Source organism: Pteropus medius, unplaced genomic scaffold (genome assembly GCF_902729225.1).
Source record: "Pteropus medius unplaced genomic scaffold, Ma_sr-lr_union100, whole genome shotgun sequence".
Classification (NCBI taxonomy): domain Eukaryota; kingdom Metazoa; phylum Chordata; class Mammalia; order Chiroptera; family Pteropodidae; genus Pteropus; species Pteropus medius.
In genome coordinates this window covers 12,155,639-12,179,229 of record NW_024342467.1, presented here as the reverse complement: position 1 = coordinate 12,179,229, position 23,591 = coordinate 12,155,639, and the positions used below count along the sequence as shown (strand labels likewise).

Here is a 23,591-nt window from a genome sequence, read left to right as displayed (position 1 = left end):
AAAAAGTACCTCTAACCCAATTAAATAGCCCATAATTCCCACTGAGTGCGCACGTTGTGGCTTTGTTTGGGGGCCTCAGTAGAGGAACACAGGAAGGAGTCAGCTCGTGTTTGTGTGGCACCTGACATTGTGCTCACCACATGTTACCTCCTCCCTGTGACAATCCCACAGGGAAAGTGTCCTTCCTATCAGTGTATCCGTGAGAGAACCAAGGTGCAGAGGGGGAGTAGGTCACTCAAGGTCACCCAACCAGAGGGCCAGAGCTGGGGTTGAACCTCCTCTGGTCAGGCTTTAAGCCCCGCTTTGTATGCCTTCCTGTGAGTGGAGGAAGGCATTGGGAGGCTTTTTTGTTGTTGTTGATGTTGTCATTTTATTTTTAGTAAGGATTTAATATGTGTGAAACATTGTTGTAATTTGCATTTCTTTGACCACCGCTGAGATGGAACAGTTTTTCATGTTTTTACTTTTTTTTTTTATTGTGATAAAATATATAGGACATAAAATTTGTCATTTTAACCATTTTTAAGTGTCATTAAGTACAATCACACTGTCGTGCAGCCAACACCACTCTCCCTTTCTAGGACTTTATTACCTCGAACAGAACCTCTGTAGCCATCCGGCAAGGACTCCCATTCCTCCTCCCCCACTCCTGGTCACTTCGAATCTACTTTGTGTCACCATGAATTTGCCTAGTCTAGATATTTTGTATAAGTAGAATCATCCAATATCTGCCCTTTGGGGTATGGCTTACTGCACTCAGCATAATGTCTTCACAGTTCATTCATGTTGTGTAGCATGTGTCAGAATTTTATTCCTTTTATGGTTGAGCAATATCCCCTTGAATGCGTATACCACATTTTGTCTATCCATTCATCTGTTGATGGGCACATGTGGTTTCCACTTTAGGCAGTTTTTTTACACAGAGACAGGACCTTTCCAGCTCTGGGGCTACTTTCTGAAGCCTGGAGGGTCTGTCTGCCCTGGGGGTCGGCGGGCAGGTTATGGATGGTGCAGAGCTTTTCAAGGTAACTAACCTTGGACTGTTTAAAAGGCCCAGGATGAATACTGTAATTGTTTTCCTGCGGGCACCAACTTTAATTTGGTTCTCTTCCTGCCCACTTCATAAAGTCAGAGCGTTGAACGAGCTTTCCAGAGAGATTATTTCATCATTTGCTTCTAAGTGTGAAATTGTCTCCTATAGATAGAAATTTAGCTTTTTGAGATTCCCCAGAGGAACTGCGTGGGAGCCCCAAGTCTCCGCCAGGTGACCCAGGGCAGGCCACGTCTAACTGGCCTCAGTGTCTCCATCTGTAAAATGATGTAAAAACCCTTCCGAGAGGTCATACATCCTTCCAGCTCAGACAGGTTAAGATGTTCCTTTTTAATTCAAATCCAGTTTCTTCACCGCCACTTGTACTTTAAGCCTGTTCCTCTCTCCTTTGTGAGAAGCAACTGGTCAGCATTCCCTAAACAGTAATATTATATTTCCAGGGCCAGGGCTGTGATGTCTGTGGTTCCTCCGCCTCTGATTAAATGACAAAGCAGAGTCCCCAGGCATAAGGCAGACTGATTACAGGTTGGGTTTCTTTTCTTTCTCCTTGACAAGCAGCCCTGCTGTTTGACAGGACCCCTCCTTCCCTCCACATCCAGCCTTTCTCTGGAGGCCTGGCAGCTCCCAGGTGGCCTCGGGAGAGTTTGGTTTATGCCTTTCCAGATGAGCTGCCCGCTTTCTCATCCTCAGGAAATAAACGATGCTGATCGTCACCCATTGACTCCTCAGCCGCCAGTGGTGTGCGGATTAAATTCACGCTGTGTCTGTCTCCCCTGAGGCATGAGGCCACTCCCAGACATTTTTTTCCTTTTCAGAACGATAAATCTGAAAAACCCTGTGCTGCAGCAGGTGCTGGAGAGGAAGAATGAGGTCCTGTGTGTCCTGATACAGAAGATAGCGACAACGCAGAAGTGTGTGATCTCTGAGCACATCCAGGTTGAGGAGAAGTGCGGTGGCATCGTGGGGATCCAAACCAAGACGGTGCAGGTGCAGGCCTCCCGGGGCGGAGGTGCAGGCCTCTCGGGGCCAGAGGTGCGGGGCCGGAGGCCTGAGGCCTCAGCTTCTCTCTGGTTCCAGCCATGGGGACCTTGGTCAGGGGCCTTTGTTGGGTGGTGTCTTCATTCATCGGGACTCTTTCTGTAGCAAATTAAGAGAAATCCAGCTCCAATTGGCTTAAATAAGAACAAATGTATTGGCTCATGTAATCGAAATGTTTGGGGTAAGCTGGCTTCCATCACTGCTGGATCCAGGATGCAGACTCATGCGTCTCCCTGCTCCCCCCGTCCCCCGGGAGTGTGTTCCATCTGACGCCCTCTCTCCTTGAGAGCTCCGGGCTTTCATCCCACCTGCTGCAACCCCAGGGGGAAGAGAGCTTCGGGGCTGGATCTCACGGCACCATCTTGGTCGCCCAACTCTGAAGCCACCCCAAGGCCAGGGCAATAGGATGCTCAGATTGGCCACGCTGGCTTGGGTCAGGTGCATTCCCAAAAGAAAATGGCTTAAGTGGGCACAGGCCAGGCCCAGTGCACAGATAACCCCTAGAGACCCTCGAGTCAGGGATCTCAGAGTTACTGAGGCATTAGTTGCCTCAAATCCTTTGCGTATTGAGTTGGGGAAGGTAAGGATATATACTCCGTCTATCTATATATGCATAAACAGATGCTTCTGGATTAAATTGTAGACAGTCTTAACACACTGACCCTGAGCCAGTAGTGAACTTTAGTGGAGCAGGAAACAACCCAAGCTGTTTTCTCTCCAGTTGCCATGGTGCCTGATATCTGATTCCTAGAGATTCATTTCTTGGGTTGATGTTTGGCCTTTGCCAGAGGACCAGGAATGTTGAGTTTGGACGGAGGCAGAGATATGGGTCTGGAAGTGCACCCGCCCTGGGTGGGTAGGCTGAGTGGGCTGGACAGCAGTGATGAGGGACGTGCTTGTTGGGAGATGGCTTCAGCTGGCCTTACCGATATTCCTGTCCATGGTGACCGCCCCCCTGAGAGGCCCAGAGCCCGCCTGACCTGTTATCACACCCTGACCAGGTCATGGTATGGTAGTAACATTAGGGTTATGTTTACCAAAGAGTCATCTATTTTTTAGCTGTTATCACACCCTGACCAGGTCAGGCTGCTCGTAAAGGTCTCCCACCTGCAGTGTTGGAGCAACAGACAGATTCTCGTCTTCCTCTCCTCAGGCCAGTGTGAGCAAGGGTCACACAGCGTTCGAAGGAGAAAGCTTCGGTGTCTTATTTCTTGTCATTTCCTGCCCATCCTTTGCATCCTGGCTTCTCCTCCCTCCAGCCTCTTGCCTGTTTAACAGCACATTGTGCCATCTGTAGGGGTCTAGATGGGCACGCTTGGGGAGTTCAGCTAGGTTCTCCCACTCAGGCTTTGAGATTGGGTAGGATTCTTGTTAAGATTTCAGAGTAGTTTTCAGAATCCTCCATGAGGGAAATGGGACATTATCTCGTCCTATTTATTACCTTTATTCAGCACCATAGACCTAACTTCCCGGTACCCCAAACTCTGTCATCTCGCTTTTGTGCCGCCAGGTTGGCCATTTACTTGAGAATATGTGGGCACATCATGAGGCCAACAACGGGGAAATCCTTGCCTCTGCTGGCTGGCTGGCTCCTCCTTTCCACTTGGTTACATGGGCGTTTGTTGAGCACCTCTCGTGTGGGTGGGCAGAGGCCCAGGGGAGTCGGAGTACATAGGTGGGAACATGAGCTCTCGCCCACAGGTGTCTGCTGCGGAGGATAGGGCTGTCACCAAGGACACCGACGTGGTGTTGGAGATCCCAGCTTCCACCACCATTGCCTACAGCGTCATCGAGTTGTATGTGAAAGTGAATGGCCAGTTTGGTGAGTGCCCCCTCGGAGCTCTTGCAAGACGGTTGAGCCAATGCTGAGGGATACCCCATCTTCCCCTGGGATACACATTTGTAGGGGATCTCCTGTGGCTTTGGGGATCATGAGGCAAGAGGTATCAGAAGAGTTGGGGACATCCCATGACAAGGGGACAAGTGGGCTGCATTGGGAGGATGGGGGTGAGGTTTCACCAGCATGGCACAAGGTGAAAAATGTGTCTTCTGCGATCAGACAGACTGGGGACCAGCTCTCAGACCACGCTGTCCCGTGAGGCCTCAGGCCAGCTGGTGAATCTTGCCGAGCCTTACCCATCTCTGGGAGAGGAAAGATGGCCCCACAGGGCTGCAAAGAGGGTTCACTCAGCTGGGGCACGTGGAGTGCCTGGCACAGTGGCTGTTTAGGAAGTACTTCTCCTTGGCTGTTGATAACATCATCACTGTTATTGTCTCCCCCTTCTCCCCCAGTATGAATCCCAAAACATTGCCCTCCCAGTGTATCAAAGCTGGGAGATCCTGTATCATTTGAAAACAATAGGGGCTTCGGTTTAGCTTGTGTCCGCCGATCTCACATGCGCACGCCCCTCCCTCACACTTTTCCTGAGAAGACCTTGTGTTGAGTCCAAGAAAACCGACTGCTTCTTGGGGACATAAATGAATATATGTAATATAGTAAATTATCATTGGCCTTTTTAGGTATGGTAGTAACATTAGGGTTATGTTTACCAAAGAGTCATCTATTTTTTAGAAATTTATACTGAAAGTCTTTACAGATGAGATGGTAACACGACTGTGGTTTGCGGCAAAAATCATCTGGGCGGAGAGGAAGGTGTGGGGTGGGGAGAGGTGAAGAGCGGTCATCGGAGCTGGTGTCAGTTCTAAGAGGTTGGTCTAGAGCGGCAGGTCAGCAACACAGGGAAAACTGAGAATCTTGAACTGTATTCTTTAGGCCCCTGGTTCCAAATGTGTGTCATCCTGGGCATTTTTATTATTTTATCCTTTCTGTTCGAAAGACTTTTGTCTACTGAACAAATGGCATTTAGAGGATTAAGCTGTCCCTCCAGCTTTTGTCATCAGTATATGATAAGTTGTGTTGCCACAGGCACGTGTGCGATCCCAGCCCAGGATGCGTCTGCCTCGATTATTCCTTTCAAATGGATTGATGCAGAGGTGTCACTTTGTAAGCCTTTCGCAAGCACGGCCTGTGCCTGGGGATGCCCCTGAGTGCTGTGAGGGCCTGTCAGTGGCTGGGGGCCAGGCTGGGGTGCCACTCCAGGCAGTGGGAGCAGAGGAGCCCCTTCCTGTTTCTGCGTGGGGGTGGCAGTGCTCTGCCCAGCCTGCAGCTCTCTTGGGGCACCTGTCTCTCCTACAGGGGGCCTCACTTTGCTCAGACAGGGTTGGAAAGGGACAGCTTGGCCCGGTGTGCCTCTCCTGTTTGCATTTCAATTTCAAGTCTTTTATCTTGGCTTGCTTCCTCTGTCTTTGAAAATAAACTCCTCTTTGTGCTGCTGAAAGGAGGTGCCCCACACCCCGTCCCCACCCAGGGAATTCTCAAGGTTCCTTTGGCTCACTTCCCACATCCTAGGCCCAGGAAGCCTGGCTCCATTGCCGATTGCCAGGCCTATGCAGCATGGTGGTCAGGCTATTGCTCTGTGAGGCTCAGTGCCTGATTTTTAAGACGGTTCTGCTTTTACTTCCCATCGGTGTTTTCTGTGGCTCTCACCACAGAATATTCTGATCTGGCTTCATAAACACAGACCTGCAGGGTCGGAAGGGCCCTTAAGAGGCTGCCTGATCTCTCCTCCCACCTTCTGAGTGAGAGTTCATTTGACAAGCAGCCTGTGCATCCTTTGAAACTTCAAGAAGAGGCTGACCCCTTCCTTGTCCCTTGGGGCAGGCATCTGTACACCGTCCTTGATGAGGGGTTCTCTCGGCCACAACCCTTTCCTTCACCTCAAGCTGCCCTCCACCCTCCACCCCTACCCGTTTCCCACTACAGACTCTTAATTGGCTCCTCTGCTTCCTTGAATCTTTCCTGTCTGTTCCATCCCAGCACTGTAGCTAATGCAATTATTTAAAAATAAAAATTTGGTCATTTCACTCACCTGCTCAAATGTCCTTCCAAGGCTCTCTTTGTCCCAAGATAGTGTCTGCACTTCCACGCGTCGTGGCCCTGTCCCAGGGCATGTCCAGCCTTCCTTCTCATCTCCAGCACCTCCCGAGGCAGCCTCTGGCCCAGGTTAACCCATTGTCTGGGACCACTCCGCTCTCACGCCCAGCCCCGTGACTGCTGTCGCTCTGTTTGGAGCATGCTACCTACCTCTCTTCCCGGATAATTCCTACCGAACCTTCAGGAGGCTCCTTAGACACTGCTTCATCCACGAAACCTTTGCTGGTTCTCTCTGCACCTGGCACTGTGGCTTCAGTGACCCGTCCACCTCCTCTGCTACCATCCACATTACCCCTGCCCCACTCCTTCTGTACTGATGATCAAGCCCCGGGTTGTTGTAGCCTGGTACAAAGCTTGGAGCGAGTGGGGGGCGCCCTGGATGCCTAGTGAGCATGGGGCCAGTGAATGAGTGAGTCAGTGAAGGCTGGTTTCATTTGTCCTAGACGGCCATTCTGTCTTTAGGAAGTATGTGCCGATAGCCATGCCTTCCACATGTCATACGCGTACCCAGCTCAGCCACATTTTTATTCCATAGCCTGCGCTTAAGTATACAAATCATTAAACAGAGCATAAAAGAGCCCTAATTCATGACTTCACTTACTGTCTTTGCTTAGCAAGGACATAAGAACGGCTATATTTTAACCTACAGTTTAGATACCTTAGTTGGGTTATCAAATATGAAAGTATTTAAGGAAACATTTTTTTAAAACTTTTCATTATGGGAAAGTTTCACACGTGTTCAAAAGTAGAGACGATAATATAATGAACCCCCCATGTACTTCATGCTCCAAGGGCAATTTATATTCCACCTGTAATTTCACTCTCTCTCTCTCTACCTGTACTCAATCGCTTTGAAAAATCCTAGGTATTATATTGTTTTGTCTTAAATAGTTCAGTATCTCTAAAAGATAAGGCTTTAAAAAAAATGACTAGTTTTGCCATCATGTAGATTCATGTACAATATATTTTATGTCTGGATTTTTCCATTCAGCATGTTTGAGATTCACTCATATAAATGCAGAAATAAGTTCCTTTTTTATTGCTATTATTGTTTGTTAACTAATAAAGTTGACTTTAAGAACAGAACCGTAGAACATAACCACCTGTGCACCTAAATATACTGTCAGTAATTCTGTAATAGTATCAGTTCAGTCAAATCCAATTTATCAGTCAAATTCACATTTTCTGTTTCATTCATATATGGTGAGATCTGTTTGTTTAGAGTTAGGTCAAATCAGACTGAAGAAAGACTTCTGATGTTTGAAAGATTGCTTCCTGCCTGTTCAAAGAGGACACACAGAAGAGCCTTACGTTAAGAACAACCACTTCTCCTGTATTTTTAGGAAGTGGATGAGTTTTGGTCAAACAGCGTGTGTGCAGGAAGTGGGTTTATGGGAAAGAGGGTAGATGTGCTTTCCTGCTCAGCCCGAGTTGGGGAAAGCTGGGTCTGAGATGTGGCCGGGCTGCCCCATGCTGACTTGTCTTTTTCTCTCGCATTGCAGAATTCTGCCTCCTACAAGGAAAGCATGGTGGCTTTGAGCAAGAGAGAAGAAGCAACTCTGTCTCCCCGAGCTCCCTGCCCTTTCAAGAGTTTGCGTTTAGGGACATGCCAGATGCCTGGCAGGGGCCGCCTGCCTCGGATAAGCCACTGAGTGTTTTAAAAGAAGGTATTGCCAGCAGGGTGGGGCATGGTGAGCCGATGGCAAATAGAGTGCTGTACCCCAAGAGGCAATGTGGCCTTCGGGAGCGGTGACTCCTCAGTGACTTCACGGAAAACATTTGAGAACACAGGGGACGGTGCCTCTGAGCCAGGCCTCGTCCACTCAGCGGCAACTCACCGTGGTCGGATCACAGGGAACCTGAGGTCTTGGGTGTCATGTTTTGGGAAAGGGGCCAGAGACTGAGGAGTGTCTGAGTCGGGGGCCTGGCATTTTTTTTTTTCTTTTCCTATTTAACCACAGAAGCCTTGCTGATCACTAACAACAGCTAGCCAGCAGGAAGGAGAGAGACCCCAAGTTTCGGATCCGTTCCATCACATCCCAGGCTTTACTGCCATGACCCGCGATGCTTCCTCGGCATTGCACGATGGCTCTTGGAGGCTCTTCATCCACATGGCGGGAGGCCGGATGGCGCCGCAGCATCCAGGGAGGAGGGGGCTACCTGTGACTTATGTGCTCCCTCAGCATCCTATTTTAAAAAGTCGGGTTTTGGGGGGGCAGGGGTATTTGGGAGGGTGAGAGTGCAGTATATAGTAGAAGAGGAGATGGGCGAGGAAAAGGAGAAACAAACAATTATGTGAGAGCTTAGCAGAAAGAGCTAGGAGCAGCTCAGAATAGGCTCTGGCTGGGAGGGTCAGTAGAGAGATTCATCGGTGGAGTTTCCATGATCCCAAACCCGATGCTTTTGTTCCTGTAGCAAAAATGGTGTTGGAAGAAATGGCAGTGAGAGAGCCCAGTCTTAAAATAAGCCTTTCCTGTCTCATGCAGGGCCGTATTCCGCTTCCTTGAGATTGATAATCGGATGCGATTTTCTGCTGCCACTGTCTGTGTCGGGTTAGAACCACAGCAGCAGTGGTCCTGCAGCCTTGAACTGTGCTACAGGGAAGTGACAAGACAGTCTGTGGGCTGTAGCTTTTTTACAATTTCCTTTCCTACCAGTACACCCTGTAAATGGGCCACTGTAGTCAGCCCGGGGCGAAGTGGGGCGGCGGGAGTGGGGTGGGGGCTGGCCTGGCCTTTGTGCCCTTGGACACTAGACCAACCAGGGTAGCTCGTCTCTCCAGGCTGGAGCGGCAAAGGCCTAGTTGTGTTTCTAGGGAAGTTTTTGAATGTCAGTTACTGATGCGGCATGTTCCTCTCTATGAGAATCTCCACGACCCTTTGCTGGAATTTGCCATCAGCAGAGGTGGTGCATTTGTGCATTAGTGTGCATCGCTGCATACAAAAGCTTTTAAATCACTACTGGGCTTGATTTACTAGATGCTGTTAACTATTTTTTTTTTAAAGGAAGATTCTAAAAGGAGAGGCTCCAGCATCCTTTAGAGGATGTAAGCAACCCAGCCGGCGGCCCTGCACACGCATTCTCTCAGATAGATGAAGAAAAAAAAAATGGGCAAAGTGGAATAGCTGTGTGTGCCATGAAAATATGGTGCCAGCCTCTCTGAAATGCATGCATTAAAGGTTAAAGGATACAAAATCCGCAATGTATTAGAAGGAAGGCCGTGAAAAAGAATATATTTTGAAATTTGCATGACTCCAAAGCATTGTAAAAGTATCGACTGATGTTTAGTAATTCAGCCTCGATAATTTACTTCTGCAGATAATTTACTTCCTCATGCTCAAGAGGAGTCTAAGTGAGCCTTTCAGAAAATTATTGATTAGACTTAACGTTTAGTGAGTCATCAGAACCAAGTGCGAAGTCTGAAACCAAACTGGGGGCCCTCTTTCTTTTCTTTCTATCTCTTTCTGCCCCCGGTGGCATGACTGGTTATCGAAAACCGCGCAGGTGGTGTTTAACTCGATGTCCTTTATGTCTGAGTTCCATGACTGACTGCAGCTGGGAGTGTCTGAAAGAACTGAGGACAATTAGCTATAAAAAGCAAGAGCTGCCGTCCCTGTTCTGAGCCACGCACAGCGGTCCTGACCGGGTGTGCTCGCTGCTTTCACAGTGACTCTGCCCTTGGAGAAGAGTTTCCATCCCTTCGCAGAGCTGCCCGAGCAGCAGCAGACAGCCTTGAGCGGCATCCTGCAGGCGGTCCTGTTTGATGACGAGTTACTCCTGGCCTTGGAGCAAGTGGTGAGAGCAGAGATGCTGTGGGGCGCAGCGTCTCCGCCTGGGTGTCCTGGAGATGTGGATGGGCTGGACCCATTGTGACAAGGCTCCGAGCTGGGATAGAATTGTGTTTAAAATTTCTCCACTTCATTGGAGCCCCAAAGCTTGTTTCTTACTCCTAGGTCCTTGGTTTTCTCTCTGCAGAAAGGTAGCTGTGGTGTCAGGAATCTCAGGGGACATCGGTCCCTGAGGGCGGTTGTGACAAATTACCACAGACATCTTGGTTTAAAACAGGAATTTATTCTCTTAGAGCTCTGGGGCCTGAAGCTGAAGTTAAGGGGTCAGCAGGGCCATGCCTCCCCCAGAAACTTGCGGGGAGAACCCTCCCTTGCCTCTTTTAGCTCCTGGTGGCTGCTTGGCTTGTGCCCGCATCCTCCAGTGTATACTGCCTTCCCATGGCCCTCTCTATGTCATCTCCTTTTCTGTTTCTTAAAAGACACCCACCCTTGGACTTCAGACCCACCCCAGTCTAGGAGGACCTCATTGGGAGATCTTTACCTTCATCGCGTCTGCAAACACTCATTCCAAATAAGGCCATATACTGAAGTTCCAGGTGGACACATAGTTGGGGGTAGGGTGGGGCAATGGTCAACCCATTACCTCAGGGGATGGTGTTGTAGAGTCCAGTAAGTCGACCTATTCTATTTAGAACAGATTGAAAAGCAGGCTCTGTATTTTTCTGCTTCACAGCAGGAGAATTTTCTGGGGGAGGCTGAATTCCTTCCCAGTTAATTGGAGAAATGGTGAGAGACACACTGGCTGCCAACCTCCATCCACCCAGACTTTCTGCTCTATTTCCCGGAAGGAGGCTGGGGCACGATAAGCCTGATTTTTACTATAGTTGCTTTGTTTGTTTGTTCGTTTTTGGTCTTTTTGTTTTTCTGTTATGCAGAGGGTTTGAACTCCAATTTCCTGATTTAATGCTTTATGATCTCCAGAAGAGCGTTCACATTACTTTTCCCTCTTGAAATTAGATTGTGCCAAAAGACCTCTGTTGCCAGCAATAGAACCTATTGCTGAAACAGTTGTTGAAACAGTCTGACAGCCCAGAGCATCTACGTGCTCCGGAGGATGCAGAGCTTGCGGGGAGCACGCTAGCCCCAGGGAGGGTGCAAATGTTTCAAAACACCCATTGACTTTTACTTTCTAAAATATCTACTTCTGAGAGGGAAATGTCAGGCCAGCACCCCGTGGAAAAAGCATCAGCTTCCTGGATGGTGGGGGGCTGGCGGGCTCTCATAGGAATGGGTCTGGACGCGGAGGCTGTGCTGAAGCGGAACTGGCTGGATGGTGCCAGGGTGGCCTGGGCAGTCCCTGCCGGCAGGACCACCCAGCAGGTCCCGTGCAGCTGGACGAGGCTGCCCTGGGTGCAATTGGGATCCCGGCTGGGGCTGGAGGGCTGAGTTTAAAGCTCGAGCACCACAATGGGATGATGCTTTTATGGCCCCCTCCTCAGTTGTGTGTGTAGTCACTTGTTCCTGGTTTAACCCACTAGACTCTGCCCTGCCCTGGAGGTTCTACCTGATCGTCCTGCACGCATGCCCCCCTCTCTGTGAACGACTAAAACCTGGGCAAGGCTTAGTTTACTGTCTCCATATGAGGAAATCCAACCTGGGGGATTAGTAATTTCAAAACATACAAGAGCGCAGGGTCTCGTTTTACCCCTGGCAAAGGGCAAGAGGCCACTCGTCATGGGCGGAGGACCTGGGCGGCACTCAGAGTGGCCTCCAGCCTCATCACGTCTGTCTCTTTCCTCCTCCCTCTGCAGTGTGACGATGTGTTCAGCGATCTGTCACCCCCACGGGTGATACCTGGAGAGCTGAAGCCCTCACAGCAGCAGGACCTCATGGCCTTCCTGCGACTGGTGGGGTACAGCATGCAGAGTGGGTGTCCGGGCCCGGAGGATGCTGTCAGCAACCAGAAGCTCTTCTCTACGGCCTACTTCTTGGTCAGTGCACTAGCAGGTATGGAGAAAGGAAGGCAGGCTGTCGTTGCTCTGAAGCTGCTTCGCTGGCTGCTGTGGGAGGTGGGTGCAGACAGTCCCCTCCCTTCCAGCAGTATGGGGAGGATAAAGAAATGGGAGGCTGAGGAAGGGCACGGGGGCGCCATGAAAAGTCGCAGACCTGAGCACGGAGGAGGCCTGTCTTTCCTTGGGCCTCCCCACTGGCCGACACGGGAAAGCATCTCCCCAAACACAGCCTGGGCCCTGGCAGTGCCGAGTGGCAGGAGCTTTCATCTAGCAGTTGTCCTCCAGTGTTTCGGTCCTTCCGATCCTCCTGTTCTTCTTTGCAAACTCACCGCCTCACCCTGACGAGGTGCTGTGGCCGTTGGTGCAGGGAGGCTGCGGAGAGCGTCTGATGCAGTAGGGCTCTGAGCCCAGCGGCTCCATGACTTCTGCAGCAGTCCTGAAATGGCCCTCCCAGGGGCGGCCACCCAGTTACTACTGAGTGGTGGTCCCTGCCCTGCCACTTCTGTAACCACTCCCATCCACAACTCACCAGGCCAGAGGGTCTGTGGTATCAGAGGGTGGTCGTCCTGCATGAGGAACTGGGCTTTTAGTTCCTTCTCTGAAAGGCAAGAGCTGGCAAACCAGCCCCGTCTCTTAGGCCCCACAACTTCCCTTTGAGGTGATATTAGTCAGGGCACTGAGTTCCTCATATATTCAGGGTTCCTCCCCGGCACCACACAGGAACAGAGGCCCAGGGTTCTTCAGATTTTAAGTAATTAGAAGAGAGAGTGCCTGTCCCAGATCTGTATGCTGCTGAATGTATGCTCTAGGTCTTATTCCAAGTCATGGATAAAAGTTTTGACTCGGACAGGACATACGACAGAGTCCAATAGAGACCTTACTCCAATGCTAACATCAGTGTATAACGGTCTTTAAATGCAGGCCTTCTGTCAGGCGCTAATTCACAGGCCAGTGTTCTCCAGCTTGTGAGAAGCCTTTTCTTCACACACCTTGTTACTTACTGAAATCAATAGGTTGGATTAGTGATCTCGAACATGTAGCACATGGCCAACATGGTGCATGTGCCACAGTCCCCTCCCCCTGGTCCTGGACACAGCCCCAAATTCTCTGCAACCTTGTCTACAGGTAGCTACTTGGAGGTGACACATAACATGAGACTTACTTGCTGTTTCTGAGCTGAGAGTTCAGGGGTAGTAAAACCTTTAAGTGCAGCTGCAAATATCTGCAGCTAATCCCTAAACCAGAGATGCCCTTTCGCATCTCTCTCAACTGAGGTCCATTTCCATGTCAGTCACTGTGGAGGTCAGATCAGGGTCAGGCTCATTCACTAGTGCTCTCGTTAACCCTCAGCCCTTCTGAGTTGGCCTTGTCTCCCCTCCAGCCGTCTTCTCTCCTTAGAATCTAGGGAAAGTGCTGGAACAGAAAATGGCCTCTTTTTGAGTCCAATTTCCAACTCTCTAAATAATACCAGTTTTTGGCTTTATAGGGCTTAACTTGTTTTTCATTGAGATGTAATTGGCATAAAGTTATATTGATTCGGGTATACAACACAATGATCTGATATTTCTGTATATTGCTACATCATCACAATATGTCTAGTTAACATCCATCACTCTACACAGTTACAATTTTTTTTCTTGTGTTGAGAACTTTTAAGATTTCCTCTTAGCAACTTTCAAATATGCAATATAGTATTATTAACTATAGTCACGTTGTATATTACATCCCTGTGACTTATTTTATAACCGAAAGTTTGTACTTTCAAACTGCCTTCACTCATTTGGTACCCCCCCGCCCCGCCCCCCACATACATCTGTCAACTACCAATCTGTTCTTTTTAGTTCCTCATGTGAAATCATATAGTATTTGTCTTTCTTGGCATAATGCTCTCAAGGTCCAACCATTTGCCAAAGTTGTCAACAATGGCAAGATTTTTTTTTTATGGCTCAGTGATATCCCCTTGTATATGTATACCACATCTTCGTCCACCAATGAACACTTTTCTTCAGTATCTTAGCTATTGTAAGTAATGCTGCAGTGAATATGGGGGTGCATATACCTTTTCAAGTTCGCGTTTTCATTTTCTTTGGATAAACACCCACGAGTGGAATTACTGGATCATATGGAGTTTTATTTTTAATTTTTTGAGGACCCTCTCTACTGTTTTCCATCGTGGCTACACCAATTGACATTCCCACCAACAGTGCACAAGGGCTTCCTTTCCTCCACATTTTGGCCAGCATTTGTTATTTCTTATCTATATTTGACGGTAGCCATTCTAACAGGTGTGAGGTGGTATCTCATTGTGGTTTTGATTTGCATTTCCCTGATGAGTGACGTTGAGCACCTTTTTATGTATCTCTTGGCCGTCTGTATGTCTTCTTTGGAAAAATGTCTATTCATATCCTCTGCCCATTTTTTAATTGATTGTTGTTGTTGTTTTTTTGCTTGAATTGTTATGAGTTCTTTATATATACCCTTGTCAGGCATATGATGTACAAATATTTTTCCCCCCATTGGGTAGGTTGCCTTTTCATTTTGTTGATGGTTCCTTTTGCTATGCAGAAATTTTTTAGCTTGATGTAGCCCCACTTGTTTATTTTGCTTTTGTTGCCTTTGCTTTTAGTATCGAATCAAAAAATCACCAAGACCAATGTCAAGGCGCTTACTGCCTATATTTTCCTAGTACCCATGTTTTCTTTTAGAAGTTTTATGGTTTTAGCTATTATGTCCAAATCTTTGATCTATTTTGAGTTAATTTTGTATATGGTGTAGGTAATGGTCCAGTTTTCCCAACACCATTTACTGAAGAGAGTCCCCATTGTGTATTCTTACCTCCTTTGTCGAAAAAATAATTGACCATTTATATGTAGGTTTATTTCTGGGCTCTCTATTCTGATCCATTGATCTTTATGTCTGTTTTTATGCCAATACCATGCCGTTTTGATTACTATGGCCTTGTAGTATAGTTTGAAATCGGGGAGTGTTTTGCCTCCAGCTTTGTTCTTCCTTCTCAAGGTTACTTTGTCTATTTGGATTCCTCTGTGATTCCATACAAATTCTAAGATTGTTTGTTCTATTTCAGTGGTAAACGTCATTGGAATTTTTATAGGAATTGCACTGAATCTGTAGATTGCTTTGGGTAGTATGAACATTTTACAATATTAATTCTTCAAATGTATAAGCACAGAGTAACTTTCCATTCACTTGTGCTTTCGGTGTATGAGTGTTTCCCCTCTTTGGTTAAATATATTCCTAGGTAATTTATTCTTTATGATGCAGTTGTACATGGGATTGTTTTCTTAATTTCTTTTTCTGATTGTTCATTATTAGTGTATAGAAATGCAACAGATTTTTACATATTGATTTTGTATCCTGCAACTTTACTGAATTTATTAGTTCTAATGGTTTTTTTGGCGGAATCTTTAGGATTCTCTCTATATAATAATATTTCATTTGCAAGTAGTGACTTGACTTCTTTTCCAATTTGGATGCCTTTTATTTCCTTTCCTTGCCTAATTGTTCAAAGCTAGGTGTTTGGGGGGGCTTGTCTCTCTGGTGTAGGTCTTAAAGTTGGGGTGCCCCATGTGGAGTTGCCAAACTGAGGGTTTATTCCACGAGTGTGTCTCAGCCTTTCCTGCCTTGTTCGATGTGGGTTTTTTCTTGTTCACCTGATGTGTAGGTGTCACTCCAGTTCTTGGGTTTTTCTCCGAGGACACTGTTTTATTGTAATTGTGGATTCGGTGCTTCGTGGGAGGAGGTGAGCTCAGGATCATCTTCCTACATCACCATCTTGAAGTATCTTCCTCGTGCTTAACTTTTTTAAAGCTCTTCAGTCCTAGCAGCTGACCTGTCGCCTGGAATACTTCCTCCACCGCTTTCTGACCTTAAGCGTGAACTCCCCAGGTCTCGTTTGTAAAACAGAGTCAGATTATGGAAGAGCAATCAAAATAAATCACTTCGATTCAAGAAGCGCTGAAAAAGCCTGTACTATGTTTCAGGCACTGCCAGGTGCTGGAGGTAGGAGATAATCATCATCCTCACACTCAAAGAAATTACAGTCAAGTAGTAAAATTAGTAGTGAAGTTCTGTAACACACATACTGTTCTTTCATCCCTGTGTCCCTAGCACCATGCTTAAAATAGTGAATGACCACTTGAGTAACACAGAATGAAAGCACTTCTAAGAATAAGGGATGGTGATGATTACCTGGGATTCAGGAGCCACCTGAAAAGTTAGGGAATGAAAGCATGAACCAGTCATTGTGACAGTGGCTCAGGCAGGATTTCGTTACGTCCCAGGTGACTTTGTCCCAGCCATTCCCAACCCTGTGATCTTTCCACTAGGTCAGGTCACTTGTACTTAGGGTCTTCATGTTCCTGATTTGAGATAAGAACCTCCTTGAGAATTTGTCAAGCACTGGACATTCTCTGTAGGCAAATACTTAAATGCAGTTTTAGGGGGTTCTCTAGCAGCAGCATCCCCAGGGTAGCCCCATCCTAGCAGCCTTTCTCTGCTGGGAACAGGCCATGTTTCATTGTACTGCTGGGTCACAGCCTCAGTGACATGCCGCCATTTATAAATAAGGCTGCTAATGAATGCAGAAGATGGAGGGAGTTCATAAGTGGTCCCGGGACCAGATCACTCAACAGGTGACTCTTTTTTCTCTTTGGCCTTTTCAGCTCAAAGGTTGTATCACTAGAGAGTGGGTCCTTTTAGGAACTGCATCTATTTTGCCTTGGCAGGTATCTAAAATCCATTTTGAATGACGCTAACCTGGATTTCTTTTTCCTATGGCTTGGCAGAGTCTTTCTGGTGCAGCACCCGGCGTCGCGCAGCTCTGCACCAACTCCCTCTGCTGAGCTAGCAGTGGTCCAGGGGCATAGTCCTGGGCTCAGGCGGTTCAGCCCTCTATCAGGCCACGTTGCATTTTTCTCCGAAAAATGACTAGTGACCTGACTTTAGAATTCTTTACAGTTTACTGAGTTCTCTGATACAGGCAAAAAATTTTTTTTTTAAATCTATAGTCAGTCACATGAAGAAACATGCTCAGAGAGGTAGATCCAAGGTCATGCCCCAAACATGTAGTGGGGCTCAAAGGTACCGCTTTTGTTACCAAATCCCAGGTTCTTCCTATTTTTTCATGCTGATTTGCTTTTCCCTGAGTCCGTACAGTTCTTTCTGATTGGCAGATTGAATGTCAAGGAATATCCTCTGCTGAACACAGATCTGGTTCCCTGGTTCCTACATCCATTTTCTAAAAGGCCTTTGCTGCCTGTTTAGCACTGTTCGTTCATTCATTCATTCATTCATTCATTCATTCAGCAGTTATTGAGCATAAACTCTCCCCAGCTAGCTGGAGAGCACAAACGTATAAATTAGGGGGCTGGCTTTGTCCCCATGGATGCTTTTTTTTTTTTTTTTTGACAGTGACTGATTTTTGCCTCTTGCAGAAATGCCAGATAATGCAGCAGCTCTTCTGGGCACCTGCTGTAAACTCCAGCTTATTCCTACGCTGTGTCACCTGGTAAGGAACCCAGATGGGACCTGGGGATGGGCAGGAGTGGGGAAGTGATGAGGAGATGGACACCTAACAGATGATAAAACACCTCGAGGGTTTCTCATCCACAGCAGCCCTTCAAAATAGGTTAAGTGGGTATTATTATTAACTCTGTTTTTAACCTCCTACCACACCCCACCCCACAGGAAGACTGTAGCCCAGGGGAAAAGATTTGTTGGAAGAACTTGCTAGCAGGGCTAGGACTCCAAACTTCATGCTTTCCTCATCATCCTGAGAAAATTTTGGCCAAGGCCTGATATACCAGCGCAGGCGAGGCATCTGGCACCATATCGTCTGCAACAGCAGATCTGTGGCTAGGCCTTCTGCACCGAACTCCCCCAGTGAGGTATTCAGGAGGACCACTTTATCTCAGGGAGACATTGCATTCTCTCTGAGGGATATTTTAGCTGTGTGCCCTCAGGAAATGTCATGGCAAGGGCACAGGTAATGGTCAGCTTAGCCCCGGAGAGTCAAGATACAGCTTTTCCCTTTAAAATTACAAATTGGGTCATTAATAGAAGGAACCGTCAGCGGGCTGCCCGGAAACCCCTCTAATGGGGCAGAGTAACGGAACACACCTGGTGAGATTATTTTAAGACCTGGTTACTAAGGGTGGAGGCCAGCATGCTATGTAGGCCCAAAGGACCGAAGCTCAGGGCTCCGTGCCCAGATCTGGGACACGGGGAGAGGGGTGGACTGCCTAGCTAGGACCCTGAAATGTGTTAGGCATCCTCCCTGGGAATTCGAGCTCTGCGGTCAGTGCCTTTGGCACGCCTTTGGACAGCAAGGACAGCTGAAGACTGCAGCCAGGCATCTTCCAGGGAGCAGTTTAGGTGTCGTTTACAACTGAAAGCAAATTCTGCCGCCCAGAGAAACGCTGCATTCTTTTGACCACAAAACTACTTGAAAGTGTGCCAGTGTGTGTGTCCCGTGGCCATCTGAGAGCCAAACTGATGGCGTGTGGTTATGGAAACAGTACATTTCATTGTCAAATTGTCTGTCCTGATGAGCGTGGCAGGAGCTCTGCTTTCATAGCCCAGCTCCATTTTACAGCCACTGAGCGTTCAGTATGTACAAAGTCATCAGCTGCATCCAGGAGGTATGTAAAAAGGAACACAGCGGCTAACGCCTTCTCCCGGCAAACTCACGCTTAGTTGTCCCCTTCCTTAGGACAAAAGATCCCTAGGACTGATCTTTGTCTTCCCCAAGTTCTGCTCTGTTGGTGGTCCAGAAGTAGACCTTAGGACACACATGGAGTTCCAGAATGGCTGTTATCTGTGTTGGCATTGAACTCCCCCCTCCCCCGCCCCGCCATAGAGTCCTTTGCTTGCCTTCATGGGATGCTCAACGTAGAGAAAAATACTCTTTCTTTAAAGACTTTCCCGGACATCTTCACACAATCTCCCCTAGATGTTGCAACAACTCTTCTTAAGACAGCCAGTCTCCTGCTTCCTGCAGGAATTTGGGTATTGTGTGTTTCTTACAGGGGTTTACTTAGAACAGGGTATAAAAATCTACCTGCATGCCTGTCTTGTCTTGTCTGGAGGCCAGAGTAACCTTGAGAGGCTTTCTGAGGGGCTTTTGGGAGGACAGTGTCAGACGCTAGCACATGAGCCGAACTGGTAAGAAGGTGAGTTAGAATCATTAACAGAGAGTGTTAATTTCGCCCCCTACCGCCCTCTGGGTGACCAGAAGCTCTTTTATACCTACAAGTGCCTCTGGGCACTCGGGGTTGGCAGATGTCCAGAGAAGGAGGCTGGATCCGCCCAGCACTTCCCTGCCAGACCCAGACACCACGCTGCTGGCAGCCTGCAGCCAGTGGGGCTTGTTCTCAAATCGCTGGGACATGGTGCTCTGCTTTAAGGAGCAGGTCCACTCCACACTCTGAGTGGTCTGGGGCCAAATGGGAACGCTGAACCTGTGGTTACACTGTGTGAGCTGTATTTGGCAAATCTACAAGGTGTGTTTGTAAGGCTGATTTTGATAACGGACACATGAGTTGTTTGTATTCAAATGAGTGCTGTCCTTTGGCCTTGGGGCCAGCTGCGTATCACAGTAAGGTTACCTGGAATTCCTTAGGATTCCCTTCAGATTTAGTTAAATTTCACACATACATTATAGGCTTCATTTTTTTTTTATTTTCTGAAAAATTTTACTCTCTGCCTTCCTAATCCAGTCTGGTTCTGAATGCCTGTTTAAAAATCAAATCAACTGGCAAGATGAAAAAATAAATTGTCACAGGCATTGATCAAGACCCTAAAAGCCAAGTTTCAGATGTTTTGAGCAGCGTGGGAAGTGCCCTCTCTGAGGAACTACCATCCAGCCAGGCAGCACCCTGAGAGTCCGCGGTCCAGGCAGGGTGAATGGTGGCCGTGACTGACCAGGTCCCTGCTCGCCTGGGCTTTGGTCTCAGGAAACAGACTAAACAAGTTGAGAAACATAATTTCAGATACAGTAAGCATATGAAGACAGGATGATAACGTAGTGGGGGTCGGAAGTGGATGGATGGAGAGGGCGTTAGGGAAGGCCCAGCATTTCAGCTGACCACCGAGAGAAGAAAAGGTCTCCATGGACCTCTGGAGGGAGAGTACCCAGGCAGAAGGAGAGCAGAGCCTCTTGAGGCGGGAAGCTTAACTAAACAAACTTTGGTACCTACCCCTCTGAGGGGTTTGTGCAAACATATATTTTTATTCATTTAAATAAAAAAAAATCAAATAAACCTTACATAATGTGTACATGAGAAAGTTACATTCTCACCTTTCTAATCTCTTGGCACTGATGGATGTAGTAGCAGGTAGCGTTCAGAGTAGGGGTTCAGACAGAAGACACCAGGAAAATTGGAAAGATCAGGCCTGAGATCCTGGCTTGGGTCAAATATGTCATTACATTAAATTCTCTGTTCCATTTGGAGAATTTAAATAACTTATTTTTTCATCATGAGCTAGTGCGTTACTATCCAGCTATGTGGATTTTCTATAACATTTTTAAGTGTGTTTAAATGTGCCATTTCAGCTCCACGTGCTGTCTGCTGATGGAGAATCTGATCTTGAAGACGCAGCCCTGGCTCCTCTGAGAGATACAGAGAGGTTTGAGATTGTGCAGCGCCTGCTTGCTGCAGCTGACATTAACCTGGAGCGACAGCAGTCGTCCGTGAAAGCTGTCACCTGCCAAGTTCCTAACGTTTCCCCGCTCGTTCTTTATATAAGCCTGAATGGACTCTGGGCTTTAGGCAGAATGCATCAGTAACGTCACACGTGAATCATGAGGACATGTTCTCAGCCAAGGCTGGGTAACTTTCAGGATCGTTGAGATACTACTTTGGGGCCTAGGTCAGATCTATGTTGAAAGATGCTCAAGGAAATGAATTTACAAGAGTTTATGGAGTGGTGACTTTTTACGCTAGGAATCGCCTTGAGTTTAGCCACCAGGTACTCTGTTTCTGTTTCATAGGAGGCCCTCCTGTGCTGGTCACCCCATGTGCAAGTTCAACTCCAGCACCCAAAGGGCTGGGGAAGGGATGAGAATTCTAAGCCAGAGTACATTCAGACCTTTTTTTTCTGGAGGAAAAAAATGGGTCCATCTATCACTTACATTTCCCTCTTTCTTCCTGTTGTACCAAAACAAATGGGTCTGCCACTTTGATCCAAAAATTCACTTTAAATTGTGAACGCTGTGGAAGGGCAATTTCTCTTCATAGAAGGCTACGTTTTGGACGTGCTATATGCCTTGCAGTGACTGAAAAATGAACTGTAAGTGCCACTAGAGCACATATATTCTTCTGCTAAACAAAATTATACTAGAAAAATCTAATAGCAGGGCACCTTTCCTTAAGGGTCTAGCTATATGCATTTTATTTGGCTTTGATGAACATAATAATTCTCTGTCAAGAACAATGTGCTAGTATCCCATACAATCCTGATGTTTAATTTGTAAAATACTACATCCCGTATCCAAGGAAACTCTGAACTGTGTGTATGTCGCTTTTTATTGTTTCCATATCCTTCTATAAATAGCCTGGACTGTCCCCTTGCTATTGGGGACCTGAAGCCACCCTGCTTTCTGCCTTAGCAGAAAGTAGCTATCCCTCCTGCTAGAACCTGTCTGTCTTCAGGAGCATGGGGGTGAGGAGCCGCAGTTGTTGGGGAGAAACATTTCACTCAGTATTTTTTTTTTTTTGCCTCAATATCATCTACTTATTCCTTTCCTGCCCTTAAGATTTGAATTAACATTAATGGGGAAGAAATGGAGCAAATAACCATTTCATCACCTCTAGTAAAAATGAGACTAAACCTTATGCAAATACCTATGAGACGTGAGTTGTACAATGTGGTGGCAACGACATAAAAAATAAGCACCTTATATGCAAATCGGAAAGGAATATGCAAAAGCGGAAGCACTCATGCTAAAATGGGGGCGCTGTCTATGCGTTTTTGTCTGGTTTTCTGAAATAAGTTTAAAGAACAAACCAAAGACCGAACATGTAATATGAATCTACTTGTGTAAAAAATAGATACACATGTATCACAACACATGGGAAGAATTTACTAGAAACCCAACAGCGGCTCCTTTGGGGAGAGGATTTAGAGGCTGGGGCAAAAGATGGGGAAGGAGGGTGGGGTTCACCCTCTATTCCTGTTAGAATTTCATATGTATTATCCTCTAAATTAAAACAAAAACAAAAACAAAAAACTGAACCAAAACATCAAAAAATAGAGACAAACTTCAGACAGAAAGACAAGATGCCATCCCAGCAAGTGCCCAAAGTTTGGGTTACATCAAACAGGCAACTAAGGCATTTTGACTGTTTCCACAAATGCCCTAACACTGGCCAGTTACCCTGTTAGACTGTGTTTTAAAAATTAGCTATTGGAAAGGATGTAGCCTTATGCTGCTACAGGTGTTCCCAGCCCCCCAGTGATTGCTGGGCTTCTGAGCAGACCTCCACTGGGGTGTGGTGGGTGACCTAGTGCTGGGCATGCTTGAGTGAGGGTGACACTGAGCCTCCAAAAGTTTCTTCTAACTGCTATCCTCATCATTAAATATTATTATTAATTTTAAGTGTGCCTTTATTTATTGCTTGAGATTAAGAACTGTATTTTTTTTTTTTTTTAATAGTAGATTTGGAAACAAGTTCTAGCAGGCCCGGTCATGTAGAAAGCAGAGAGTGAACAGAGTAATAGCTCCAAGAACAGCACAGGCCACCTTAACTCTGATTTCCCACAACCACTTCTCTTTCATAAGTGGATGCAAGAAGAAACACTGACGTTAGCTCGCTAGGTGTGGCCTGACAACACCCCTCAAAGGTTGTCCATGCCCCAGTAATCCCTGGAACCTGAAAATATGCCACTTTCCATGACAAAAAGGACTCCACAGGTGTTTCCGAGGTTCGGGACCTTGAGGTGGACAGCGTATCCTGGATTATCTGGGTGGGATCTTGAAAGACAGAAGAGTCAGCGGGAGAGACTCGGGGAAGAAAATGCAGAAGAGATGAGCCGTGACAAGGATGCAGTGCCGCTGCTGCTCTGGAAACGGAGGGGCTGGTTCAAGGATGAGAGACCAGTCCATCTGACCGCCAGGAAGAAGTGGGGACTTCGTTCTACGGCGGCAAGAAACTGAAGTCCACCGACAACCTGCAAGAGCCTGGACGCGGACGTATTTCCAGACCTCCAGATGAGAGCCAGGGCGAGCCCCGCGCGGCACCCTGACTTCAGCCTGGGAGACCTGTGTCGGATTGCAGACCCACACAAATGACATAAGAAGTTTGTGTTTTTAGCTAAGTTTGTGGTAATTTGTTACGGCAGTGATAGAAAACTGACAGGTAGGTGAAGAATGAACTACAGTGAGTCCCCACTTAATGTCCATAGTTTCTTGGAAACTGACTAAGCGAAACAGCATGTAACAAAACCAGTTTTACCACTCGCTAATTGATATAAGCAAGGGTCAAGTTCCTATGGCGTATTTCCTATGGTCACAGAAACATCACCAAACTTCTAAATAAAGACCCCAAACACTTCTAATATTAAACACTGAAATACATGTGAGCTACACATACATTTAAGAAAGATGAATAAAAACAAGATAATTCTTTTCCATTGTGCTCATTCCAGTCCAGGGGCAGTGGGGTGGCCAGAGCCTGTCCCAGCAGCTC

General features: G+C 47.1%; 1 protein-coding gene across 4 annotated transcripts in view; it reads left to right on the top strand.

Moving 5' to 3' along the window:
• The window catches only part of GSDME (gasdermin E), a 50,588-nt gene extending 28,087 nt beyond the window's left edge, over positions 1 to 22,501 (top strand). The window contains exons 4-10 of one of the 4 annotated variants that reach the window (XM_039862564.1): positions 1,867 to 1,987; positions 3,791 to 3,911; positions 7,586 to 7,750; positions 9,751 to 9,878; positions 11,683 to 11,878; positions 17,337 to 17,410; positions 20,456 to 22,501. In XM_039862564.1, coding sequence (XP_039718498.1) covers positions 1,867 to 1,987; positions 3,791 to 3,911; positions 7,586 to 7,750; positions 9,751 to 9,878; positions 11,683 to 11,878; positions 17,337 to 17,410; positions 20,456 to 20,689 — 1,039 coding nt within the window. In that variant the 3' untranslated portion in view covers positions 20,690 to 22,501. Of the gene's footprint in view, positions 1 to 1,866; positions 2,084 to 3,790; positions 3,912 to 7,585; positions 7,751 to 9,750; positions 9,879 to 11,682; positions 11,879 to 17,313; positions 17,411 to 20,455 lie in introns of all 4 variants that reach the window. The other 3 variants (XM_039862563.1, XM_039862562.1, XM_039862565.1) reach the window with 3 other exon arrangements.
• The last annotated feature ends 1,090 nt before the right edge of the window (positions 22,502 to 23,591 follow it).